Source organism: Crocuta crocuta, unplaced genomic scaffold, assembly GCF_008692635.1.
Source record: "Crocuta crocuta isolate KB4526 unplaced genomic scaffold, BGI_CrCroc_1.0 scaffold139, whole genome shotgun sequence".
NCBI classification, from domain to species: Eukaryota; Metazoa; Chordata; class Mammalia; order Carnivora; family Hyaenidae; genus Crocuta; species Crocuta crocuta.
Window position 1 is genome coordinate 8,273,617 of NW_027533258.1, and position 21,186 is coordinate 8,294,802.

Sequence of the window (21,186 nt, forward strand, 5' to 3'; positions counted from 1 at the left end):
TGCCTTCTTGAGGGAGCCAATGAGCAAATCCCAGGGTGTATGTTGAAGATGCCGGCAGAATTTCCACTCACCGAAGAAACAAGAGGAGGGTGAGAGCCAAGAGGAGGAAGATGACGGAGAGGGAGTACCCCACGGTGTAGAGCAGCTGCAAGGTCGACAGCAAGGAGTGGTGTTCCACCTGAGCACAGACGAAGAGTAGATCTGACCACCAAGCCAGGAAGCTATGATCTCCAACCCCCAGCTCCATTCCCAGGATGACCAAGGTTCTAGGCATGCACTGTAGCCTTGTTGACACCCTAGTAGGGTAGCCTAGACTGTTCCCTGGCACACTTAGGGGCCAAAGAGCCTTGATGAACTGAAGAGCCCACTGGGGTTCTCGCCCTGCTGGCTTGTCCCATAGCCCAGCATTGATGCACCAAGATTCACAATATCATGGAATAGTTGTGCCCAGAACCAGAGGGTGCCTTAGAAATGGGGTTCTTTGTAAGTGTCTATCAACGGACGAATGGATCGAGAAGATGTGGTTTATCTATACCATGGAATACTACATGGCAATGAGAAGCAATGAAATCTGGCCATGTGTAGCANAGGGCACTTGTGGGGATGAGCTCTGGGTGTTATATGGAAACCAACTTGACAATCAACTATTTGTAAAAACAAAAAGATTAAAAAAAGAAGAAATGGGGTTCTTTGTCCCTGGGCATGCTGTCCCTAGAGCACAGAAGTCCCTTTCTCTGGAATATGGGGCCCTCTTAAAATAACTTTTCATTCCTGACCCCTTAGATGGAGACCCAGTCAAACAGTGAAATATTTTCCCTGAGTCTCTGGATAGCCTGATTGTGAACAGGGCATACTTTACTAGAAAGTCTGTGTTGTGATTTTCCAGTGGAAAGCAATCTTCTCACGCAATCCATCATGCTAATCGCCATCAAAATTATGTTTCTCAATATATTTTGTACAAGAACCCACAGGGAATATGTATTACCTGCTAAATCATGCCTTAAACTTCTCCACATAACACTTTTATCAGCTTTATTGAAGTATACCTAGTGTACCACAAACTGTACCTATTTAAATAATTAACCCTGCTGAATTTAGATACGAATATATCTGTGATTTCATCACCACACTCAAGATAATGAACATTTCTATAATGTCCCAAAGGTTTCCCTTTTTAATACATCTCCTCTCATTCCATCCTACCATCTTATGCCCAAGTAAACACTGGTCTGCTTTCTGTCATTAAAGATTAATTTCCATTTTTAAAAAAATTTATACAAATGGAATCCTATGATATGCACTCTTTTTTTTTTTTTTTGATCAGGCTAATTTCCCTCGGAATAATTGTTTTGAGATTCATCCACATCCTATCATGTATCAATAGTCTATTTTTTATCGCTGAGTAGTATTCCATTGCGAATATACCACAATTTATTTATCCACTCACCCATTGATGGACATTTGAGTTGTTTTCAGAGTTTGGGTTTCACCAAGAAAGCTGCTATGAAAATTTCTTTAAGTCTTTATGTGGACATAGGTTTTTATTTCTCTCAGATAAATATGTAGACATAAAATGGTGGGATAGTATGATGTATGTTTTAACTTCTTAAGAAACTGCCAAACTGTTTTCTAAATAAATTGTATCAATTTATGTTTCCACAAGCAGTGGATTAAGAGTTCTAGCTGACCTAGATTCTACTAACCCTTCATATAATCAGTACTTTAAATTTTAGCCATCCTAATGGGTATGCAGTAGGATCTTACTGGGGTTTTAACTTGAATTCCTCTAATGATTAATGATGTTGAGAATCATTTCATGTGCTTATTTGCCATCTGTGCGTCTTATTTGGTGTAGTATCTGTTCAAATATTTGGCCATCTTTTAAATTGGATTGTTTGTCTTAATGTTGAATTGTGAATGTTCTTTATATATTGTAGATATAAATCTCTTGTCAGATAAGTGTTTGGCAAGGATTTTCTCCCATTCTGTGGCTTGCTTTTTAATTTTTTTAACAGTGTCTTTAGAAAGCAGACGTGTTTTTTTTTTTTAATTGTGATTAAGTTCAATTTATCAACTTTTTTGTATAGTTGTGCCTTCTGTGTCCTGTTTTAAAAATTCTTGGGGCACCTCGATGGCTCATTCAGCTACACATCTGATTCTTGAATTAGGCTCAGATCATGAGCTCAGGATAATGAGATTGAGCCCTATTCAGGCTCCATGCTTAAGGTTCTCTCTTTCCCTCCCCTCTGCCTCTACCCCACTTGTACTCTGTCTCTCTCGCTCGCTTTCTCTCTCTCTAAAAATTATTTACCTGACCAAGGGCCTTAATATTTTCAGTTATTTTTTCCCTAGAAGTTTAATAGAATGAGCTCTTAAATTTAGGTCTATGATCCATTTCTGGTTCATTTTTATTCATGGTGTGAATGAAGCAAGGGTCAAAGTTCAGGGTTGTTTTTTTGTTTTTTTGGTTTTTTTTTTTTTCCCATCCAACTGTCCTGGTGCTATTTTTGGTAGGATTACTCTTTCCTGTACTGAATTGCCTTGACGCGTTTGTCAAAAACCAATTGCCTGGGTCTTGTAGACAGAACATAGTTGGATTTTATTTTGTTTTGTTTTATCTTCTTAATCCAACCTGAGAATTTCTGTCTTTTAATTAGTGTTTAGACCATTTATGTTTAATGGGATTGTTTATCTGGTTGAAATTAAATCTTCGTCCCATCTTTTCCTTGTTCTCTTTCCTTATTTTGGTTTGAGTGCATTTTTTAATTACATTTTTTTCTTCAATGACCTACTAGCTATACCTCTTTGTTTTGCTTTTTAGTGGTTGCCTTCATGTTTATAGTATACATCTTTAATTTATCATATTGCCATGTCCCTCATGCTGGCCTTTGTGCCATTTCTGTGCCATTTCTAATATACTTGTACGTATATTAGACCCCATAATACATTGTTACTATTTTTACTTTAACCGCTTACCTTAAAAAAATGTTTAATGCTTTTTTTTTNTTAACCGACTGAGCCACCCAGACACCTCTATTCACTTATCTTTTAAGAGATTTAAAAAATAAGATTAAAAATTTGGCCTTCATATTTACCATTTCTGGTGCTTTACATTCCTTTATGTTGACACAAATTCCGTTTGGCACACATGCCTTTGTCAAGGATTTTCTTTCACATTTTCTTGTAGTGGGGTCCAGATGCAGAAAACTCTGTGTAACTTTTGAGTCTTTCCAAATCAAGTCCACCCATATTTCTATCTAGAATTATTTTCTAAGGAGCCCATCAAGATCTCTATAATCCCATCCTGTCTCTAACGGCTCTTGTTGGCTTCTCTTCTCCTCGAAACTAAATCTACTCTTCCAAAACCAGCACCAGCCTGCCTCTTACAAGAAGTCCTCCTTGCATGCCAGTGTATTAGCAATCTGTGTATTGCCAACTCTGAACTCCCAAACGCCTGTGGTCTGTTTCACAAAGTGGGGCATCAGTTATATTAGTCATTAATGTGTTACTTGCATTTGTTTTATATTTCTAGATAGGCTATAAATATCTTATATATCTTATATAGCTAAGAATGTTTAGTGTTCTACACACAGAGTAGCAGGGTCTCTATTTATTTATTCATTTTACTTAAAAAAGTTTTTTTTAATGTTTTATTTATTTCTGAGAGAGAGAGAGAGAGAGAGACAGCATGAGCAGGGGAGAGTCAGAGAGAGAGGGAGACACAGAATCTGAAACAGGCTCCAGGCTCTGAGCTGGCTGTCAGCACAGAGCCTGATGTGGGGCTCAAACCCACGAACCATGAGATCATGACCTGAGCCGAAGTCAGATGCTTAACCAGCTGAGACACCCAGGTGCCCCAGCAGGGTCTCTTTAAATTGATGATTCACGTGGCATACAAAGACCTTGGTGAGTCATTGGATCATCATTTATTTTACTGGCTATATGAAGCTAACACATTTAACAAAGTAGCCTCGTGATCAGTTTCTGAATGATTATTTTTAAAAATATGTCCATGTTTTATGCTTTCTGGACACAAATTAGGGGAACTCCTCATTTTTTTATTTGTCTGTGTCTTCGTCTGAGTCCCCGCAGAAGCAGATCCTGAGACGAGGATGGGAATGCAAGCCCTTTCCATGGAGAGTGAACTAACCATCAGTCGGGGAAGGGAGATGTTAGGAAAAATAAACACTGAGTCATTAAGACCGTTAGCACTCTAGGCAGCTGGAGCTTAATCCCACTGGGGAAGTTCTGGAAACCTCAGAATTAACCACTCCAAGATTGAGAGAGAAGATGTTGGGGCATTTATATACCAACTCCGGCCAATCCATTGGTTAAAGGCTACTCTGTGGCGGGTGGGTGGGGGGCATGAATTCCCCGGGGCTTCTGGCCTGTCCTTCAGTGGACTAAGTAGGCTCCAAGAACCAGAGAACCAGCAAAGAAATGCATGCACTAATGGTGAGAAGTTAGACAATTGTGTACTGAATCGGTTAGGGCAAGGGAATGCAGGTGGGTACCGACAGTACCTAGTACAGTCGGCTTAATTGCACTCCTTCAGAGGAGTTTCTTAAACTGTCTTCTACACTCAGATCCCCAGTAAAACCTGACTACTGCCCTAGTGACCCCAGAACACCCACGCCACTCTCAGGACAAACAGGTGAATCTTAAGTCACTTAGACATCTTTATGAAACGCTTTAGAATCATAGTGTGTAATATGCATGCATGAGAAGATAGGTATTCTCGGACATTGAGCGGGGGGGAAGGCACAATTCCTATGGAGGGGAATTTGGCGATATTTAACACAATTATACATGCATCCACCTTTTAATCTAGCAACCTCACTTCTGGGAATCTTCCCAAAGATATGCCGTCACAAATATGAACCAACATACGCATACAAGGTTGTTCGAGGTGGCATCATTAGCAATAAAAGATTGGAAATAATCCCAATGGCCACGGGAGAGCAGCTGAATAAACTATAACTGATACAGAGGGTGAAGTACTATGCAACTGTGAAAGAAAAAAAGAGAAAAATGTTTCTATATCTATTTCTACTAATACATAGTAATTTCTAGGACATGCTGTTAAGTGAAAAAGGCAAGATGCAGAATCTCTGTCAGGCTATCGGATATACCGCCTTTTACATAAGAAGGATGGTAAAACAACATAATTACGTTTTTGCTTAGTTTTGCAAAAAGAAATGTAAACTGTATGTTATAATCTGACAAAAAAGAAAGAAGAAGAAGAAGAGGAAGAAAGGAGGAAAAGATAAAACAGAAAATCATAAAAATGGTTATCTCCAGGGGACAGGCGGAAACAGTAGAGACTGATAAGAATGTGGTTTCTCTGGCCAAACATTTTTTATATAGTCTTGGCTTTCAAACGCTGTCAGTATTTTATTTATTATAAATAAAGTAAAAGAGAGGAGAAGGCAAAGAGAGAAGAAAAAGGCAAATCCTTAATGCTAATTGGAACCATCGAATAAGACCGTGCATGCAATCAGCAACAGGGCTACATAGAGAAAATAACTAGTTCAAATAATTATGAACACAGTACTCTGAGCATGGGGTACAGTCTAAGGAAAAAACATGCTGCAAATGTGGTTTTTTTCCTTAAATCTGTATAACTGCAAAGGGGTAGTAGTAGGGATGGTGAATGCATCTAGCAATCAGACTTTGGTTTCTAATAACATTCCTGCATTTAGAGAATCCAGAACTCTTTGGATAACTAGCTGATTTGGACCCAGGTCAGGGAAAACATGAGATGATCTTAGACCATCATCGTCTTATGCCGGAAAATGAGGAACCGCTCCAAGACTAACAAGATTATGACAAAAGACACCAGAACCTTTTCACTCTTGTGGATTTCACTAGCTAAATTTAAAAAAACGTTGATCATCAAAATAGTCATAATAAGTATAAGTGAATAAAGCAATTTGTGAGTTCATAGCGATACTCAAAACCAGAGAGAAGGGGAGGGAGTCTTCTCAGAAGAATGCCAGCTAGTAAATGTAGAAGAAATGACAGAGCTAGAATCAATTCAAGCAAGCAAGATCAATGAAGGCTGAAACTCAGATAAAGGTTTCCTAGGGATTAAGATTCAGGGTTCCAAAGTGTCGTCCCACCAATGAGTGATCAAATACAAAAGGAAAAAGCGCCTTTAGCGCGGAGAGACCTGGCTGTCACCACCTAGACCGAGTGATCACAGGGAACATCACCTGTGACACTTGACATTCTGTTTTCCCGATGTAATGCTATACGAAGTACCCAGCACCTGTGAGGATTAGCTTGAGTCTTACCAAGCCTCTAAACCCAATTTACAAGTTACAGGAAACATAGAAGACAGAGGAGCGCATTTAATAACATCCTGAGGAAACAAACAAATCCAGCTTGTGTGACATTCTAGAACAAAGTTCTTCGGGGTGTCTTCAAAAGGCCAGGGTTGTAATGTCATATGATTTCGTTCATATGTGGAATTTGAGAAACATGACAGATGTACAGAGGGGAAGGGAAGCAAAAATAAAATTTAAAAAAAAAACACAGAGGGAAGCAAACCATAAGAGATTCTTAATACAGAGAACAGGGGCACTTGGGGGGCTCAGTCGGTTAAGCGTCGGACTTCGGCTCAGGTCATGATCTCACGGTTCGTGGGTTCAAGCCCCGCATTGGGCTCTGCGCTGACAGTTCAGAACCTGTTTCAGATTCTATGTCTCCCTCTCTCTCTGCCCCTCCCCCACTCATGGTCTGTCTCTCTCTGTCTCAAAAATAAATAAGCATTTTAAAAACTGCAGAGAACAAACTGAGGGTTGCTGACGGGGCATTAGGCGGGGGATGGGCATTAAGGAGGGCAGTTGTTGGGATGAGCACTGGGTGTTATATGTAAGTGAGTAATCACTAGATTCTATTCCTGAAATATTATTGCATTATATGTTAACTAACTTGAATTTAAATTAAAAAAAAAAAAAAGCCAGTGTCATGGGCCAAGGTGGGGGAGATTGTAGATTAAAAGACACCAGAGTGATGTAGAATAAAATGCAATATACAAATCTGGACGACTCTGGTCCAGGGAAGAAAAGCTATAAAAATTGGAGGGGACAATGGAGAATATTTGAATGTGGATAAAACATTAGCTGATACAATGTTAATTGCAATGCTGGTTTATAGTTATGAAGGATAATGTCTTTGCTTAGGAAGGACCTGATGAATATTTAAAGGTGAAATCTCACGATGCCTGCAAATTATCATCAAACATTTCACAAGGAGAGAGACAAAGCAAAAGCAAATCTGGGGAAATGTTAACACATTTTGAATTTTGGATAATGGGTCTGTGAGTGTTTACTCTTCTTGTAACTTTTCTATGTGTCTGGATATTTCAAAATACAATGTATATCACTTGATATACATTGTGTTACATGGAAACCAAGTTTCATCATTAAGGTTATATGTTAAAATTATATATATATATATGCACTTACACACACACACACACACACGTACATACACTAACATAGTCTCTATAAAAAGTACCATTTATCATATATAAGGACCCCCAACTGATGAGATAGAACACAACACATTTTCTTTACCAACACTCTGAAAAGCACAGATTTAATATCACCAGCCTTTTGTGGGCAACGTGTCAACTCTCTATTAGAAATGCAAGTAAAAACAGTCAGAAGTTGGTTTTTATGTGTTCTGGAGTTTTGGGTTTTTTGTTTTTTTTTTTAAGTATTCGAATTCTCGGAAATACAGCCATTTGCAGAGGGGAGGAGGCCATACCTGGTCCTCGCCTTCCTAAAGAGAGAAATCTTTACTTGCAATCTTGGAGAGTGCTGTCCCTGTCCGCTGCCTGCGGGAGGCCCTGCAGACCTGAGGCCAGAGGAAGCATCAGGCTGTGAAGGGGTGATGAGTCCCCATGGCCACGTCTGCCCCAGCCTCAGCTGCACCCTGGCATCCCCTGGGAACCAGGTACCGATCTGATGCCCAGACCCCATCACAGACCCACTGGCTCAGAATCTGTGAAACTAGGGGCCTCTGGGTGGCTCAGTCGGTTAAGCATCCGACTTCGGCTCAGGTCATGATCTCACAGCCCGTGAGTTTGAGCCCTGCGTCGGGCTCTGTGCTGACAGCTCAGAGCTTGGAGCCTGCTTCAGATTCTGTGTCTCCCTCTCTCTCCGCCCCTCCCCTGCTAACATTCTGTCTTTCTCTCTCCCTCAAAAATAAATAAACATTAAAAAAATTTTTTTTCAAGAATCTGTGAAACCATTCCTTCAGGATTTATGAAGTGCCTACAGTGTGTCGATGGTTCTGGGTACCCCCAGTACTAGGCCAGGGGTGAGAAAGAGGGTCCTCAGGGGGGTCCACATGTCACCCCAAACTGTGAAAGACATTCATCCAGAAAAGCAGCCAGAGGTCAGCCGTTGTGTGACCGTGGACCTTCCCTAGGTGAGTCCGGAACAGACTAGCTTCAGAGGAAGGCCCCTTGTGTGGTCCCCAAAGCCAACCGGGGGGCAGGGTGTGGGGAGGGGGGACCCTGTCATCACCGGGCCAAGTGGACTCACGTTCTGTTCAGAACTGTGCTTCTTGGAGCATTCAGAATCATCCTGCCAAATGTCCGTGGAATTCTCCAGCATCTCCCAGGTGCCCTGGGCCAGGCAGCGTCTGTAGGCCCTTCCTGAGTTTTCTGAAAAAGTAAACAGAGCTCTGGAGGAAAGGCCGGAATGCGCAGCCCATTCCCCAGCACGTGGTGAGGCCCTCGTCCTCATCGCAAAGCCGTGGAAAATCCCAGGGAAAAGGGATTTGCATTTCCCTTTCGAGGGCTCATTAGCATCCCGCTGTTTATTTGGGATGGAAAGGAAAACACGGAAGCCTCTGTGTTTCGTAACAAACCACGGCCCACTCGCGTCTGCTGTGTTTACCCCAAGTGTCGGGAGCCAGGACAGTCCCTGGTGACTCAGAGCCATGCAGCCCAGCTGGGGGACCCGCCCCCCCTGGGGCTTCCTGGCTCGATATCACAGGGCCATCGCGTCCTGGGGCTGAAGAGATGGTGCCACGAAGAAGAGAAAGGGGGGGACTCAGCCTGCTGAGCCACCTACAAGCTTTGTGACCTTGAGCTCATGGTCCTTCTACTCCCTGAGACTTCCGGTGTCTTCATCGTCAAGAGTTGAGGTTAATAACGGTACCCACCCTCTGCAGTTGGGTGTAAATGAGCTCACATAAATGAGCGTGTGCCTGTGTGCACACTCAAGTGTGCAAGGGACAGGCCAGTGCTCTCCCCACGATGATGATTGAGGTGGCCCAGCCACATCCATTGCCAGGACCCTTCCCCAAAGGGGTCTCCTCCCACTTGGCGACTGGACTTGTAAATGAGAAATGGCAAGTGTCGGAACTTCCCAGGCATGAGCTGACGCAGTGGGCCGACGGTAACTATCCGCTGGCTTTGATGGACCGATATTCCCGTAGGGAGCCTCCATCTCCCTTGAAGGGCTCCTTGAAGCGTGTCCCGCTGACATCTCCAGCCCCACTCTCCAAACCGAGCTCTCCATCTTCTCCCCAGACCCACGCCCCTCTGCACTCTTCCTGCCTCTGTTGATGCCGACCCGTCTTCCCAGGCCTGGGTCCCCAAAACTTGGAGACATCCTTGCTTTGTCAACATCATATCCCCAAGGCACACATCCTATTAAGTCCTTCTCAGGCCTCAGTGCCTTCCTGGCTCCTGAGGATGTCTCCCTCCAGAGGGAAGTCTAAATCCTTGCCGTCAAGCCCCAGGCTCATTAACTGTCGGGCACCCTGACAGTCATGTCCACCGTCACACCCTCCCCACCCTCCGATCATAGTTCTTGTTCCTCTGGTCTTTTCCCACCCGAATTTTTCTCCTTCTTCCTTCTCTACCCCCCTCCTCTGCCTCCACATTTTCTTTTCACTTGCAAGGACCCTTCTGGGATTCTAAGATTTAACGCGCAGGATGTTGCACGGAAGACTAACTTCCCACCTTCTGCGAATCACACTCCCTTTGGGACACTCTAGAAACCCAGATCCCATTATTAAAAAAACAAACAAACAAATAAACAAAAAAAGCAACTTTAACTCAACTTCTTTGTAAGTCTAGATTTTGGACCACTTTTTCCCATCAAGTGGAATTGGCCTGCATCTTTAGCTCTTGGGAAGAAGGGGAGGTGGAGATCTGTTCCATGTGCCCTTGAGACCCATGGACATTCGGGGTCTTAAAGACCTTCAGGCATCCAAGGGCTTGACCTTGGTCTCCGCCTCAGTTCTACCTACGAAGCACCTACTGTGTGCCTGCCTTTTCATTCATTCCTCAGCATGGCTTTACAAATAGCTGCTGTCGCTTTGCAGACAAGAAAACCACAGCTCAGAGGGCTTGGACACTCGCTCAAAGTCCCAGAAGGTAAAAGCAAGGGGCAGGCTCTGGACTCCACATGCAGTGCTCTCCTTCTCACCCCGCTAAGCTGGCTTGCCCCAACTATCCAGACTCTCTGGTCCAGCAAACTCTGGTATCTTCCTTTAAACATCACATCCTGGATTGACCAGAGCACATTTTCACAGAATATGCTACTAGCTTTCCCATCCAGGCATGCGTCTCTCTTCCTTGGAAACTCTTCTGCTAGAGGCCTCAGAAAATTGAAACCAAGTTTTAACTGATGATGATTTACTGAGCTGAAATTAAATATAAAATACCACCCTCTCACCCTCACAGAAACCCATTCTCACTTGGTTTTGCCTAGAACTTTGTAATTGCTCATGTTTTTTTGAGAGTAATTTTTTTTACTTGCTCTTTGATGGGCTGTGGTCAAAGGCAAAAGAGTTCTAACCAGTAATTGTTTCTGTCCCCTTCCAGAATAAACCAACCAAGAAGCTGGGCTGCGGGGGCTGCCGGGGGCAGGATAATTATCCTGGAGTCCTACGTAATAGCCACTTCCTTCAGGCACGGTGGGGGCAAGCTGAATGGTTAAAGACTCCATCCAAGTCCCATGGGGCTTAAAACCATCCACTAGCACCATTTTCTAATGCTACTGCAAGGGTGATTTTTTTAAGATTAAAACATTTTTTCAATGTTTATTTTATTTTTGAGAGAGAGAGCATGCATGTAAGTAGGGGAGAAACAGAGAGAGATAGAGAGAAAGAGAGAGAGAGAGAGAGAGAATCTGAAGCAGTCTCCAGGCTCTGAGCTGTCAGCACAGAGCCCAATGTGGGGCTCAAACCCATGAACTATGAGATCATGATCTGAGTTGAGGTCAGATGCTTACCTGACTGAGCCACCCAGGCACCCCCACAATTTTATTTTTAAGTAATCTGTACACCCAACATGGGGCTCAAACTCACAACCCCGAGATCAAGAGTTGCATGCTTTACCGACTGAGCCAGCCAGGCGCCCCTTGCAAGGGTAGTTTTGATGCCTTTCTTCTCCATCTGACAAGCTCGAAGTTGCAGATGTGAGCATCCCAGTCTCTCCCCCACCTCTTACTCCTCTCCATGAAGACCCTGCAGCAAATTCTGTGGTAGCTGGGCCTGGACTCTCCAGTCCTCAAAGAACAGAGGACTACTGCATTAATGGAGCACCCCAGCACAGAAGAATCGAGGGAAGACGAGAGGAGGTAAACAGAGAAGAAGGAAGATGTGTTACTGACAGCTTAGGAGACCTGTGGGGAACAAGACTTCAGAAGCGAGATTGGAGGGCGCTCTCTCTCTCTCTCTCTCTCTAATTACTCCCTGGATGGCCTACCAAGGAGGGACCAGCCCTTAAGGAAACTTCCAGAAAATGGTAAAATAAGACTTACTACCTTCACGCCACCAAGGTAAGTAGGAAGGGCAGGGAACAGAGACATTTCCTGGAGGAGAATGAGGCCAGCACACGTATCGATCAAAGGTCCCGTTACAAAAAGTCCCTGTGGAGAGAAAAGGTCCCGAATGAATGGAAGTGTTGGAGCACCAAGGTTGTTGATGGAGGTAGAGGCACCCAGGAGCCCAGAGCCCCCTTTCTGGCATGGGAAGCTGGTGTACCCTGCTCAGGAACTATCACGGGAGCCCCACTGTCCAGATGGTCAAGGTTGAGGAACAGTGTGGGGAGGAAGGAATGCTTCGTGCAGCCCCAAGCACTGTGACTTTGTCTACTCAACCTGACCTCTGGCACGGCTCCCATCAGCTATGTCAATGTGCACGTCATGCTGATGTTGGTTTATTTGAACATGGACTGAACTCTCACACAAACTCAGAGTCAAGAGGACACTTGGAGACTCAGGCAGTGCCTCCTGTTTCCAAGATGAACTAAAGAATTGTCAAGCCTTCATCAGTTAGATCCTGGAACAGCCGTACCATGAAATGCGTGAGATGGCCAGTGGATAGAAGGAAGATCTGCAGAATTGAGGTTCTTGATTGCACGTATCTGACACAACCCCTGTTTGGCCATGTTTCTCCCTTTGAAGACCAATCCAACAATCATTATGAGATATTAGCACCATCTCAAAAGCAAGGGATGATTTACACCCTAGCACTTGGCGAGAAGATTAAAAACATATGGTGCAGCCTTATGGGCCTCATGGAATGGAATGAAGGGGTTTCAGGCCAGATCCCAAATGTCCGTATTGCAAACACCTCACTCCTGGGAACTAAGCATCATTCCTATCTGCTCCCTATTGGGGCTGGAACACTGTGTGGCAAGGGCCACTCAGGTTCCTGGCGTCAGGGCTCCACAGATATAGATCTGCCAGGTTATGAGCTGGCTTGAGCATCTCCTGGACCTGGCTGCCAACTGTCAGCACATGGTCCACGTGAAGCGCTGCTCACCTGGCCGAGGTGCTCAATGAGGCACGACTCTAGATAAAGAGGACCTGTCCTACTTTGATTTCAGAAAGCAGTATTCCCCCATGTGAGGGGTGATTCTTATAACAGGCATCAAGCGTTGATTGCTACCAGCCTGGGCTGAAGAAATATTGAGAGGGAGAGGGGTATGGCTTGAAGGCTAGCACTGGCTTTGGGTCCAGAAGAAGAAGAGAGAGTTTATGATGACCTGTCTTCTTGTGGGCCCCTAAATGAAATGATCTGAAAGCAGCCAGGAGGAGATGGAGGGGTCGGCTTTCATCATGACAAAAATTAAAAAGAAAAGAAGAGTCTAGATGCACTCAAAGAGTCAGTATGAGTGCAGGAGAGGCCATGGACTGATCAAGCTATTAACGTAGTTGCTAGAACACTCTACATCTAATGTAGACATGGGTAAGAGAAAGGGTAAGGACTCAGACTCAGAGAGTTCGCTGGAACTGAGGACCTCCTCCCACCCACCTACCCAATAGAGTCCCAGGTTAATCTATGGCAGTTGCCCATGCCACGGTGGTGAATGTGCTGTGACAGATGGCTTTAAATAAATAGTCACATCTATGAATATCTTGTTTCAGATGCTCTTTTATAATAAAAGGTGGGAGTCTCTCTTCTCTTCCTTTGGAGCTGCGTAAGCCTTGGTAACCATCTGACCCAAATGGACATGGAGGAAGTAGCTTCTGAGGCTAGATCATAAAAGGGATCGGGTCATCCTTGCCCTGGGAGACCACCCGCTGTGCTGTGAGGAGCCCAGGCGGTGTAGACAGGCAGTGTGGAAGTGTTCTGGCCAATGGACTCTCAGCTGGGAGCCATCATCAACCAGCAGACGTAGTGTGAACAGGACTTCACTTGATTCCAGCCCCCAGCCATTGAGTCTTCCGGCTAAACTTCAGATCCTATAGAGCAAAAACAAGCCATTTTCACTGTACCCGGTCTGAACTCCTCAACAACAGAAAATGTGAGAGATCATAAATGATGATGATGTTGTTGATGATGATTGCTTTAACCCACTAACCTTTGGAGCTATTTGTTACGCAGCCATAGATAGCTCATACACGTACTTACCAGGAGGTTCGTTGAGTAAGTCTCTCAGACACTTCTCTTTGTATTGAGCCCACTTGCGAGTTGTCTCCTCAAGGAGGGATCCTGTAACCTGGGCAGAAAATACCACGGTGACCCCCAAGTTAGCCACAAACACAGGGGTGGCCCCATTTTGCCATGACTCTCAGACCTTCCCACGGAAGTGACTGTCATGGCCTTGACCAAGCAACAGAACTTCTTCAACATCTCATGTCTCATCTTACACAGACGCATCTGTAATCTAATCATACTGGTTTTAATACAAACATGAGAGATTTTTCTCCCTCGCAAAATCTTCAGGTGAGGTTGATATTTCAAGAGGAGGCGACACACTCATCCTGAGTGCTACACCCTGGCAGATGAATATTTGCATGTTCCTAAGATTCTGTGGATCTCAAAGAGAGAAACATCATGCCAAGAAGGGCCCAATACTGTGTCAGGGAAAGGCTAAGAATTTTAGGGATCTGCCCCTCCCCCCCCCCCCCCCCCCCCCCAGCAGCCCGTGGGTCCAGAGTCAAAGGCTGGGTAGACAGATGCTCCGCTACTAAGCTGAGACCTTGGGAGTTTTTTCTTTCTGACATGAACTATCCCTTCCCGTAGAATCTTAAAAATACAGCAGACATTTTTGGGCTTTGCAGACAATAGAGTTGTCTAATAACATCTAATTGTGTCTCCGTACCACTGCTTTTGTCTTTTGAACAAAACAAGGGCTTTAAAGGGGCTTTCTCTTCTTGAATTTACTCATCTCTACTGAACACCTGTTGTGCGCTAAGCTTTGCATTAACGAGGGACTGAAGGGGTGCAGTAACGAGCAAGACATGGCTTCTGCCCTAAAGGAATTAGAATCTTCTAGAGACAACTGTATAGTTGGCTGGCACACAAAGCCAGGTGACATTCTTACCCCATCAACCTCTGCTTCCAAAGAGCCTCATCTCCTAGGAGCTCAGTATCGGCACCATCAGTCATCAACCAGAAATTAGGAGTCGTCCTTGGCTCCTCCTTCCCCCTCCTCCCCCTTCATGCAACTAAGCACCAGATTCCGTCCTAAGCCTTTTGTCTCCTCCCCCTCTGACCTGGTCCACACATGCTCCCCCAACCCCCGACAAAGGGATAGGTCCACAGGGCTCTCCTGCACAAGATCTTCCCCTCGCGGCCTGTTGACTTGACTTCACATCTCAACCACCCCCAGCCCAAGCCTCTCAAGCCCAGTCATGCTTTTCTACGACTTTGCATCTTTTCACTTCCCACTGACCCTCCCGTCCACCCTCGTCTTCACCTGGCTCCCTCCTTGTTCACCTCTGTTCACTCAAGACTAACGACCCCTGGTCATGCTTGACCACCTCTGTCCCTGACATCTTGAGCTAGTGACCCTTCTCCCCAGCGACCCCACACATAACCAAGTCCTATGGCCCATCACGTTGTACTGTCCATTGGGGGTTCAACTGTCCACCCCCTTCACTACCCCATAGATTACTTGAGGCCTGACATATGTCTTTTCATCTCTGAATAGAAGCCCCTAGCACAGGGCAGGCTTTATTGCCCTCAGTTTCCCCCAAATACCAGCTAAAGAAAGAAGCACAGGTATGGGGCAGAGTTGGGGGTGGGGCTGAGCACAGGAGGGTTAAATATGTGAACTGGGATAAGATCACCCCGTTCAGTTGGCTTTGAGGCTTTGTGTCCTCTCACAAGAGGTAACAAACTCAAATGCTGTCTTGGGCCAGGTAGATGGGCTGAAGGAGTGAGGTAAGAAAGTGTAACAACAGGTGTAAAGAGAATGGAGAATCCCAGTGTAAACTGGGGAGGTGCTCCACCAAAAGGCACTTACACACACACACACACGCACACACACCACACACACACACACACATACACACACACATATACACACACACCCACACATCCACACACACACACACACACAGCTGGTGTCACCACCAACACCCTCACCCCTCCCCAAAAAACCCCCAACCACCTATGAGCCCAATGGGCAGCCAGTTTCCACCTTCTGAGCAATTAGTCCAATCTACCTTCTCCCTCCTCTGCCCAGCGTGGCCCACCCCGCATGCTATTATGGAATTCCACGATGGGGTCTGTGAGTCACACGCCTAACTTTTTGAAGAGCTTTGAGGAGTATTTGCATCCCAGCAACTTCGTGCCCACCGGAGGAGGTTGGACAAACACCCAAATCTGGGAATCAGATGGGACAGCGCCATGTTCACACCTGTTCTATACCGATGTCTGGGTGCTGCTTGCTTTTCATCACAGCATCTCCAGAAAACCTCCCAGGTTTGTAGAGGTATGACATCATCAAAGGGAATGGAGTGTGATCTAATGCTGAAACCGTGAACCGCCTCGAGCCAGTAATTTGCAGGGTCTGGCAGATGTCACGTATCGCTCGGCTTCCCTGGAAAAATTAGAATGTCTTACAGCAGCCCTGTGAGCTCACGGTGGTGCCCGGAGGCTCCTCAGCACATAATTTGGAAACCATGGGACTAGCCAATAAGTAATAATAATAATGATAATGATAATGAGAGGAAATCACTGGCATTTATCCCTGGGCTTCAGTTTCCAATAAGCTTTCAGTCTCTCTTTTTTTTTTTTTTAAATGTTTTATTTATTTCTAGGAGAGAGAGAGAGAGAGACAGCGTGAGCAGGGGAGGGTCAGAGAGAGAGGGAGTCACAGACTGAAACAGGCTCCAGGCTCCGAGCTGGCAGTCAGCACAGAGCCCGACGCGGGGCTCGAACCCACCAACCGCGAGATCATGACCTAAGCGAAAGTCGGACGCTTAACCGACTAAGCCACCCAGGCGCCCCTAAGCTTTCAGTCTCTCTTAATATTTTCTGTCTTTGAGCTGTAGCAGAAGAGTCAAGGTGGAGGTTTACGAACACATGAAGAGAATAAACGCCCCAACGGGACCATAATGGACTCTATACTACTTTTCACAAGTTCAGCAAATACGTTGATAACCGAATCGTCAGCTTCCAGAATCCCACAGGCCACCGAAGGAAGACCCTTTGTTAGATCAAGGGCTGTTTATGTCCTCAGGGATCTCACCGGAACTGGCCGAGGAAAACACAATGAAATCAATCAAGAAAAAGAAGGAGAAGAAATCTCCAAACACAGAATTTGGTCAATGTAGGAGAGCTAGAAAAACTCAGACTATCTTCCCAATACTTGTCCTGAAGGCACGAAAAACACAAGACGCAAATCCAAGTTCAGTCACAGCCTGATTCAAACAAAAGAAGGAGGGAAGGAGAGAACACGAATGGATGCTTTCTAACTGGAAAACTCTACTTGATCTCGATTCTTCTTTCCCTTGCACAGGCGACCAGCCCCAGCGACTAACTTGGCTGAGAAGGGATAGAGGAAAAGGGAAAAAAAAAGACCTTCTGTTGATGGCTTTAAATACATTTTATTGTATTCTTGGTTCAGGAAGGCATCTGCCTCTCTGTCAATCAAACAAAAATTGCAGGAGAGCATAAAGGGGACAAAGTGGAATCATAATCTTATATAGAAATTACCATCTCCTTCCAGACTCTTCTGCCTGGGCACATGGCTTCCTTTTACTTTCTTCCTTTTCTTTCCCTTTTTATTGTTCCCCCAAAAAGGAAACCATCTTGTTTTGTTTGTTTTCACCGGAAGATATAGGCTGATATGTATGCGCTTCAAGAACCGCACTTCTAAAACACCATTTTAACAGCTACATGATGTTCTATGAATAAATGTGATACAATTCAGTTTTTAAGTCCTCAAACCACTTGCACCGGCTCAGAGGCTTGCTAATATAAACGACGCTGTACTGAAAATATTCACAGTTAAACGTCTGAGCACATCTTTATTTTCTTAGGAGAAATTCTTTCAGTTGGAATTTCTGGGTCATAGGGTATACACATTTTTAAAGGGTTTTGATAAGGTACTGCCAAACGGTCCTTTTTTAAATTAAATTTGAATTTATGCACCTTTGTACACGCTCAATGCACGAAAGAGCCACAGATTCGCTTCTCAAAGAGCTTTCGATGGAGAGTTTCAAGTGCTTTGAAGCCAAGGCAACTCCCAATTGACTTAAATGAGTTGGGGTGGGGGTTAGGGCGGGGGGGAGACCTGCTTGACTTTCGAAACTAAACTATCCCTGATGGGGCGCCTGGGTGGCTTAGTCGGTTAAGCGTCCGACTTTCGCTTAGGTCATGATCTCGCGGTTCGTGGGTTCGAGCCCTGCGTCGGGCTCTGTGCTGACTGCCAGCTCAGAGCCTGGAGCCTGTTTCGGAGTCTGTGACTCCCTCTCTCTCTGACCCTCCCCTGCTCACGCTGTCTCTCTCTCTCCTAGAAATAAATAAAACATTAAAAAAAAATTTACAAAAAAAAAAGAAACTAAACGATCCCTGAGAATTTCTCATGAAGTGAATTTTACGAAGACTTCCTGCCAGAAAACATGTCACAGTCATTTATATCCGAGGCAGGGGGAGCGTCTGTGAGCAAAATCCATCATGAAAGTCTATGCAAAGCCTTGTCATGTAAACATCTGGAGGAAAAATATGGGTTTTTAAGACCAAGAACCGTGGGGCGGGGGGTGATAGACACGCGCTGGAGGACAGAGGGAAGAGGATCTGGAAACAGATGGGGGTGGCAGACGGGAGACCCTGCTCACTTGGGGACAGTACTGATTACGAAAATGCCGAGGTGTGGCTCTGTCACCGTCATAAGCCAGCCTGAGACACTGCAAATTTTGCTGCCGTAACATATATATTCCACAGGTCAGCAGCTTCCAAAGAATGCTCTGGAATTAAGAACACAGGACTTCAAACACCACGGGCTGACTCGGTGGCTCCAATGTTCACAAGCCTCATGATCGCCGGGGACCATCTAACACCCACAAACCTTAATCTCCCCGACTGTAAAATGGGTTCAGCAACAACACCTCCGTCAGAGGCTCGTGGTGGGGATTTAGCGAGACAACGTAGGGTAAAACGCAGAGTGCCACAGCCGTGATCGGCACGCGGTGGATGATCGACGCGTGACAGTGTGTAGAAGGGGAATGAAGCCAGATAGCTCTGTATTCAGTTTTAACACGCAACGTACAGATGGAGGCGAGAACGTGAGTTCTGTGCGGACTCGCCCAACAGCCTGCCGGCACTCAGGAGCACGCTGGTGGCCCGCCCAGAGGCTGAGCCCACGGCAGGAATTCCACGGAACCATCCACTGGGCTCACACCCACGGTCCGTGAGGGCTTGAAGGCAGTTTCTGGGCGGAATCGGACGCAGAGAATTTGGTGGGTGTTTTCTGCCTGTCTGGTCCCGAGCTAGCACCAAAGAAAGCCTGATGAGGTGCGTACTCGCAAGGCGAGGGACACGGCCCTCCCTGTTATGGGGGCAGAGGCCACTCACAGGCATGACCTCTGCCCACGGGCCACAGGAAAAAAGGAAGCCTTTGTAAGGCACTTTCAAATCTGGCATTACTCAGATGAATGGGATTGATTGGGGCTCCTGTGTCATGGCCCAGTATAAAAATGGAACTTCCAACGGAAAGGGGCAAAAGTCTACCCTCCTTGGATAAGAATAAAAACAAGCTACCAGAAAGCTACCCCCACCCCACGCCAAGAGAATGGTTACATACATTATAGGGCAACCTTGGGGCTCCTGGGCAGCTCGGGTAAGTGTCCAACTCCGGCTCAAGTCATGATCTCACAGTTGGTGGGTTCGAGCCCCATGCCCGGCTCTGTGCGGACAGCTCGGAGCCTGGAGTCTGTTTCAGATTCCGTGTCTCCTGCTGTCTCTGCCCCTCCCCCGCTTGCTCGCTTGTTCTCTCTCTCTCTAAATAAAACATTAAAAAATTAAGAAAAAACAACCTCGAAGCCCTTAAACATCACACCATGGGGCAATCTTTACTGACACAGAAAAGCGTTCTCCTCTGCAAGTGAGATTAACAGGAGGGCCTCCCTCTCGGGGTTGCTGAGAGCATGAAATGAGTTAATACGCGGGGCTAGAGAGCACTGTTAGCGTATTTCGTTAAGACCAAAGCAGTTTGTGGGATAATATTTATAGTCTGATCCCATGTTAAAAAACAAACTATATGTGAATAAATGGCAGAAAAATGCTTGAAAGCACAAGCCCCCAAAAGCGAATGAGGGTGATTTCTGCGGGGGGTGCATACAGTGATTTATTTATAGCCAGTGTTTATATTTCTTTGGATTTCATACATTTATTTTTTTAACCAATGCACATTCTATATTTTCTTTTTTTTTTNGACACTTAACCGACTAAGCCACCCAGGCGCCCCTGCACATTCTGTATTTTCATACGGAGAAGGAAGGAAAAGGAGAAAGGAAATAAGAGGAAAACAAGAAACCCCACCGTCCATCAACCTAAATAGTCAGGCCTGAGAAGACTGTAAAAGCAGACAAGGGGACCGATGTGACAAGTTTAAATGCTATTTAAAAAAAATTTTTTTTAAGTTTATTTTTGAGAGGGAGAGAGACACAGCATGAGCAGGGGAAGGGCAGAGAGAGAGAGAGGGAGACGCAGAATCTGAAACAGGCTCCGGGCTCCGAGCTGTCAGCACAGAGCCCGTCGCGGGGCTCGAACCCACGAACCGTGAGATCATGACCTGAGCCGAAGTCAGACACCCACTGACTGAGCCCCCCAGGCGTCCCTTACACGTTATTGACAGAGCTCACACTGACACTGGGAAATGCCGATATAAACGATGTCAAAGGGAAACTGGGATTCAGAACACTTAACCCGCCGCGATTTCGGCTGCGTAGCAGCGCGCACAGAACAAGGATTTGCAGCAAACATGCCCCAAAGATGAGCAGTGATCGCACTGAACACCCGGACTGTGGTGCATCACCCCTGCCTTCCTGTTCCAAACTGCCTAGCAGAGCCTCACTCTGCTTCTCCCGTCGGAAAAGAGACAAAAGCCGCCCTACGAGCCATCATTGTAACAATAACCGTCAGAACGCCTCTTACTTGCTTGATGCACACCAGCAGCAGCAGGGCGAGGACCGGGGGCGAGGGCTTCCTGGAGGCGGAGAGAGGCCTGGCCCCCCGCGCAACAGGGGTGCCCATGGGCAGCGCGTGGACTCCGGGTGGGGGACCCCTCGGTGCCGGCCTCCCCTTCCTTGCCGCGACTTCACAAGTGCGGGCGCGCTTCTAGAAAGGTCCGAGATGTACCGCAGGCGGCCCCCTCCTGCATTCCTCCCTGCACAGCGCGCGCCGGGAGAGATGTTTGCACAAACCCGGCGCACGCGGGGCGGAGAGGCGTCTAAACCGGTCTAGAGCCAC

At 45.8% G+C, this 21,186-nt stretch overlaps 1 protein-coding gene across 1 annotated transcript in view; it reads right to left on the reverse strand.

The window, feature by feature from the left end:
- The window catches only part of GLP2R (glucagon like peptide 2 receptor), a 51,791-nt gene extending 30,821 nt beyond the window's left edge, over positions 1 to 20,970 (reverse strand). Inside the window, exons 1-5 of the mRNA XM_077746842.1 lie at positions 20,872 to 20,970; positions 13,894 to 13,981; positions 11,799 to 11,903; positions 8,559 to 8,680; positions 72 to 178 (exon numbers count right to left, since the gene is read on the reverse strand). Coding sequence (XP_077602968.1) covers positions 72 to 178; positions 8,559 to 8,680; positions 11,799 to 11,903; positions 13,894 to 13,981; positions 20,872 to 20,970 — 521 coding nt within the window. The remainder of the gene's footprint in view (positions 1 to 71; positions 179 to 8,558; positions 8,681 to 11,798; positions 11,904 to 13,893; positions 13,982 to 20,871) is intronic.
- Between the last annotated feature and the right edge of the window lie 216 nt (positions 20,971 to 21,186).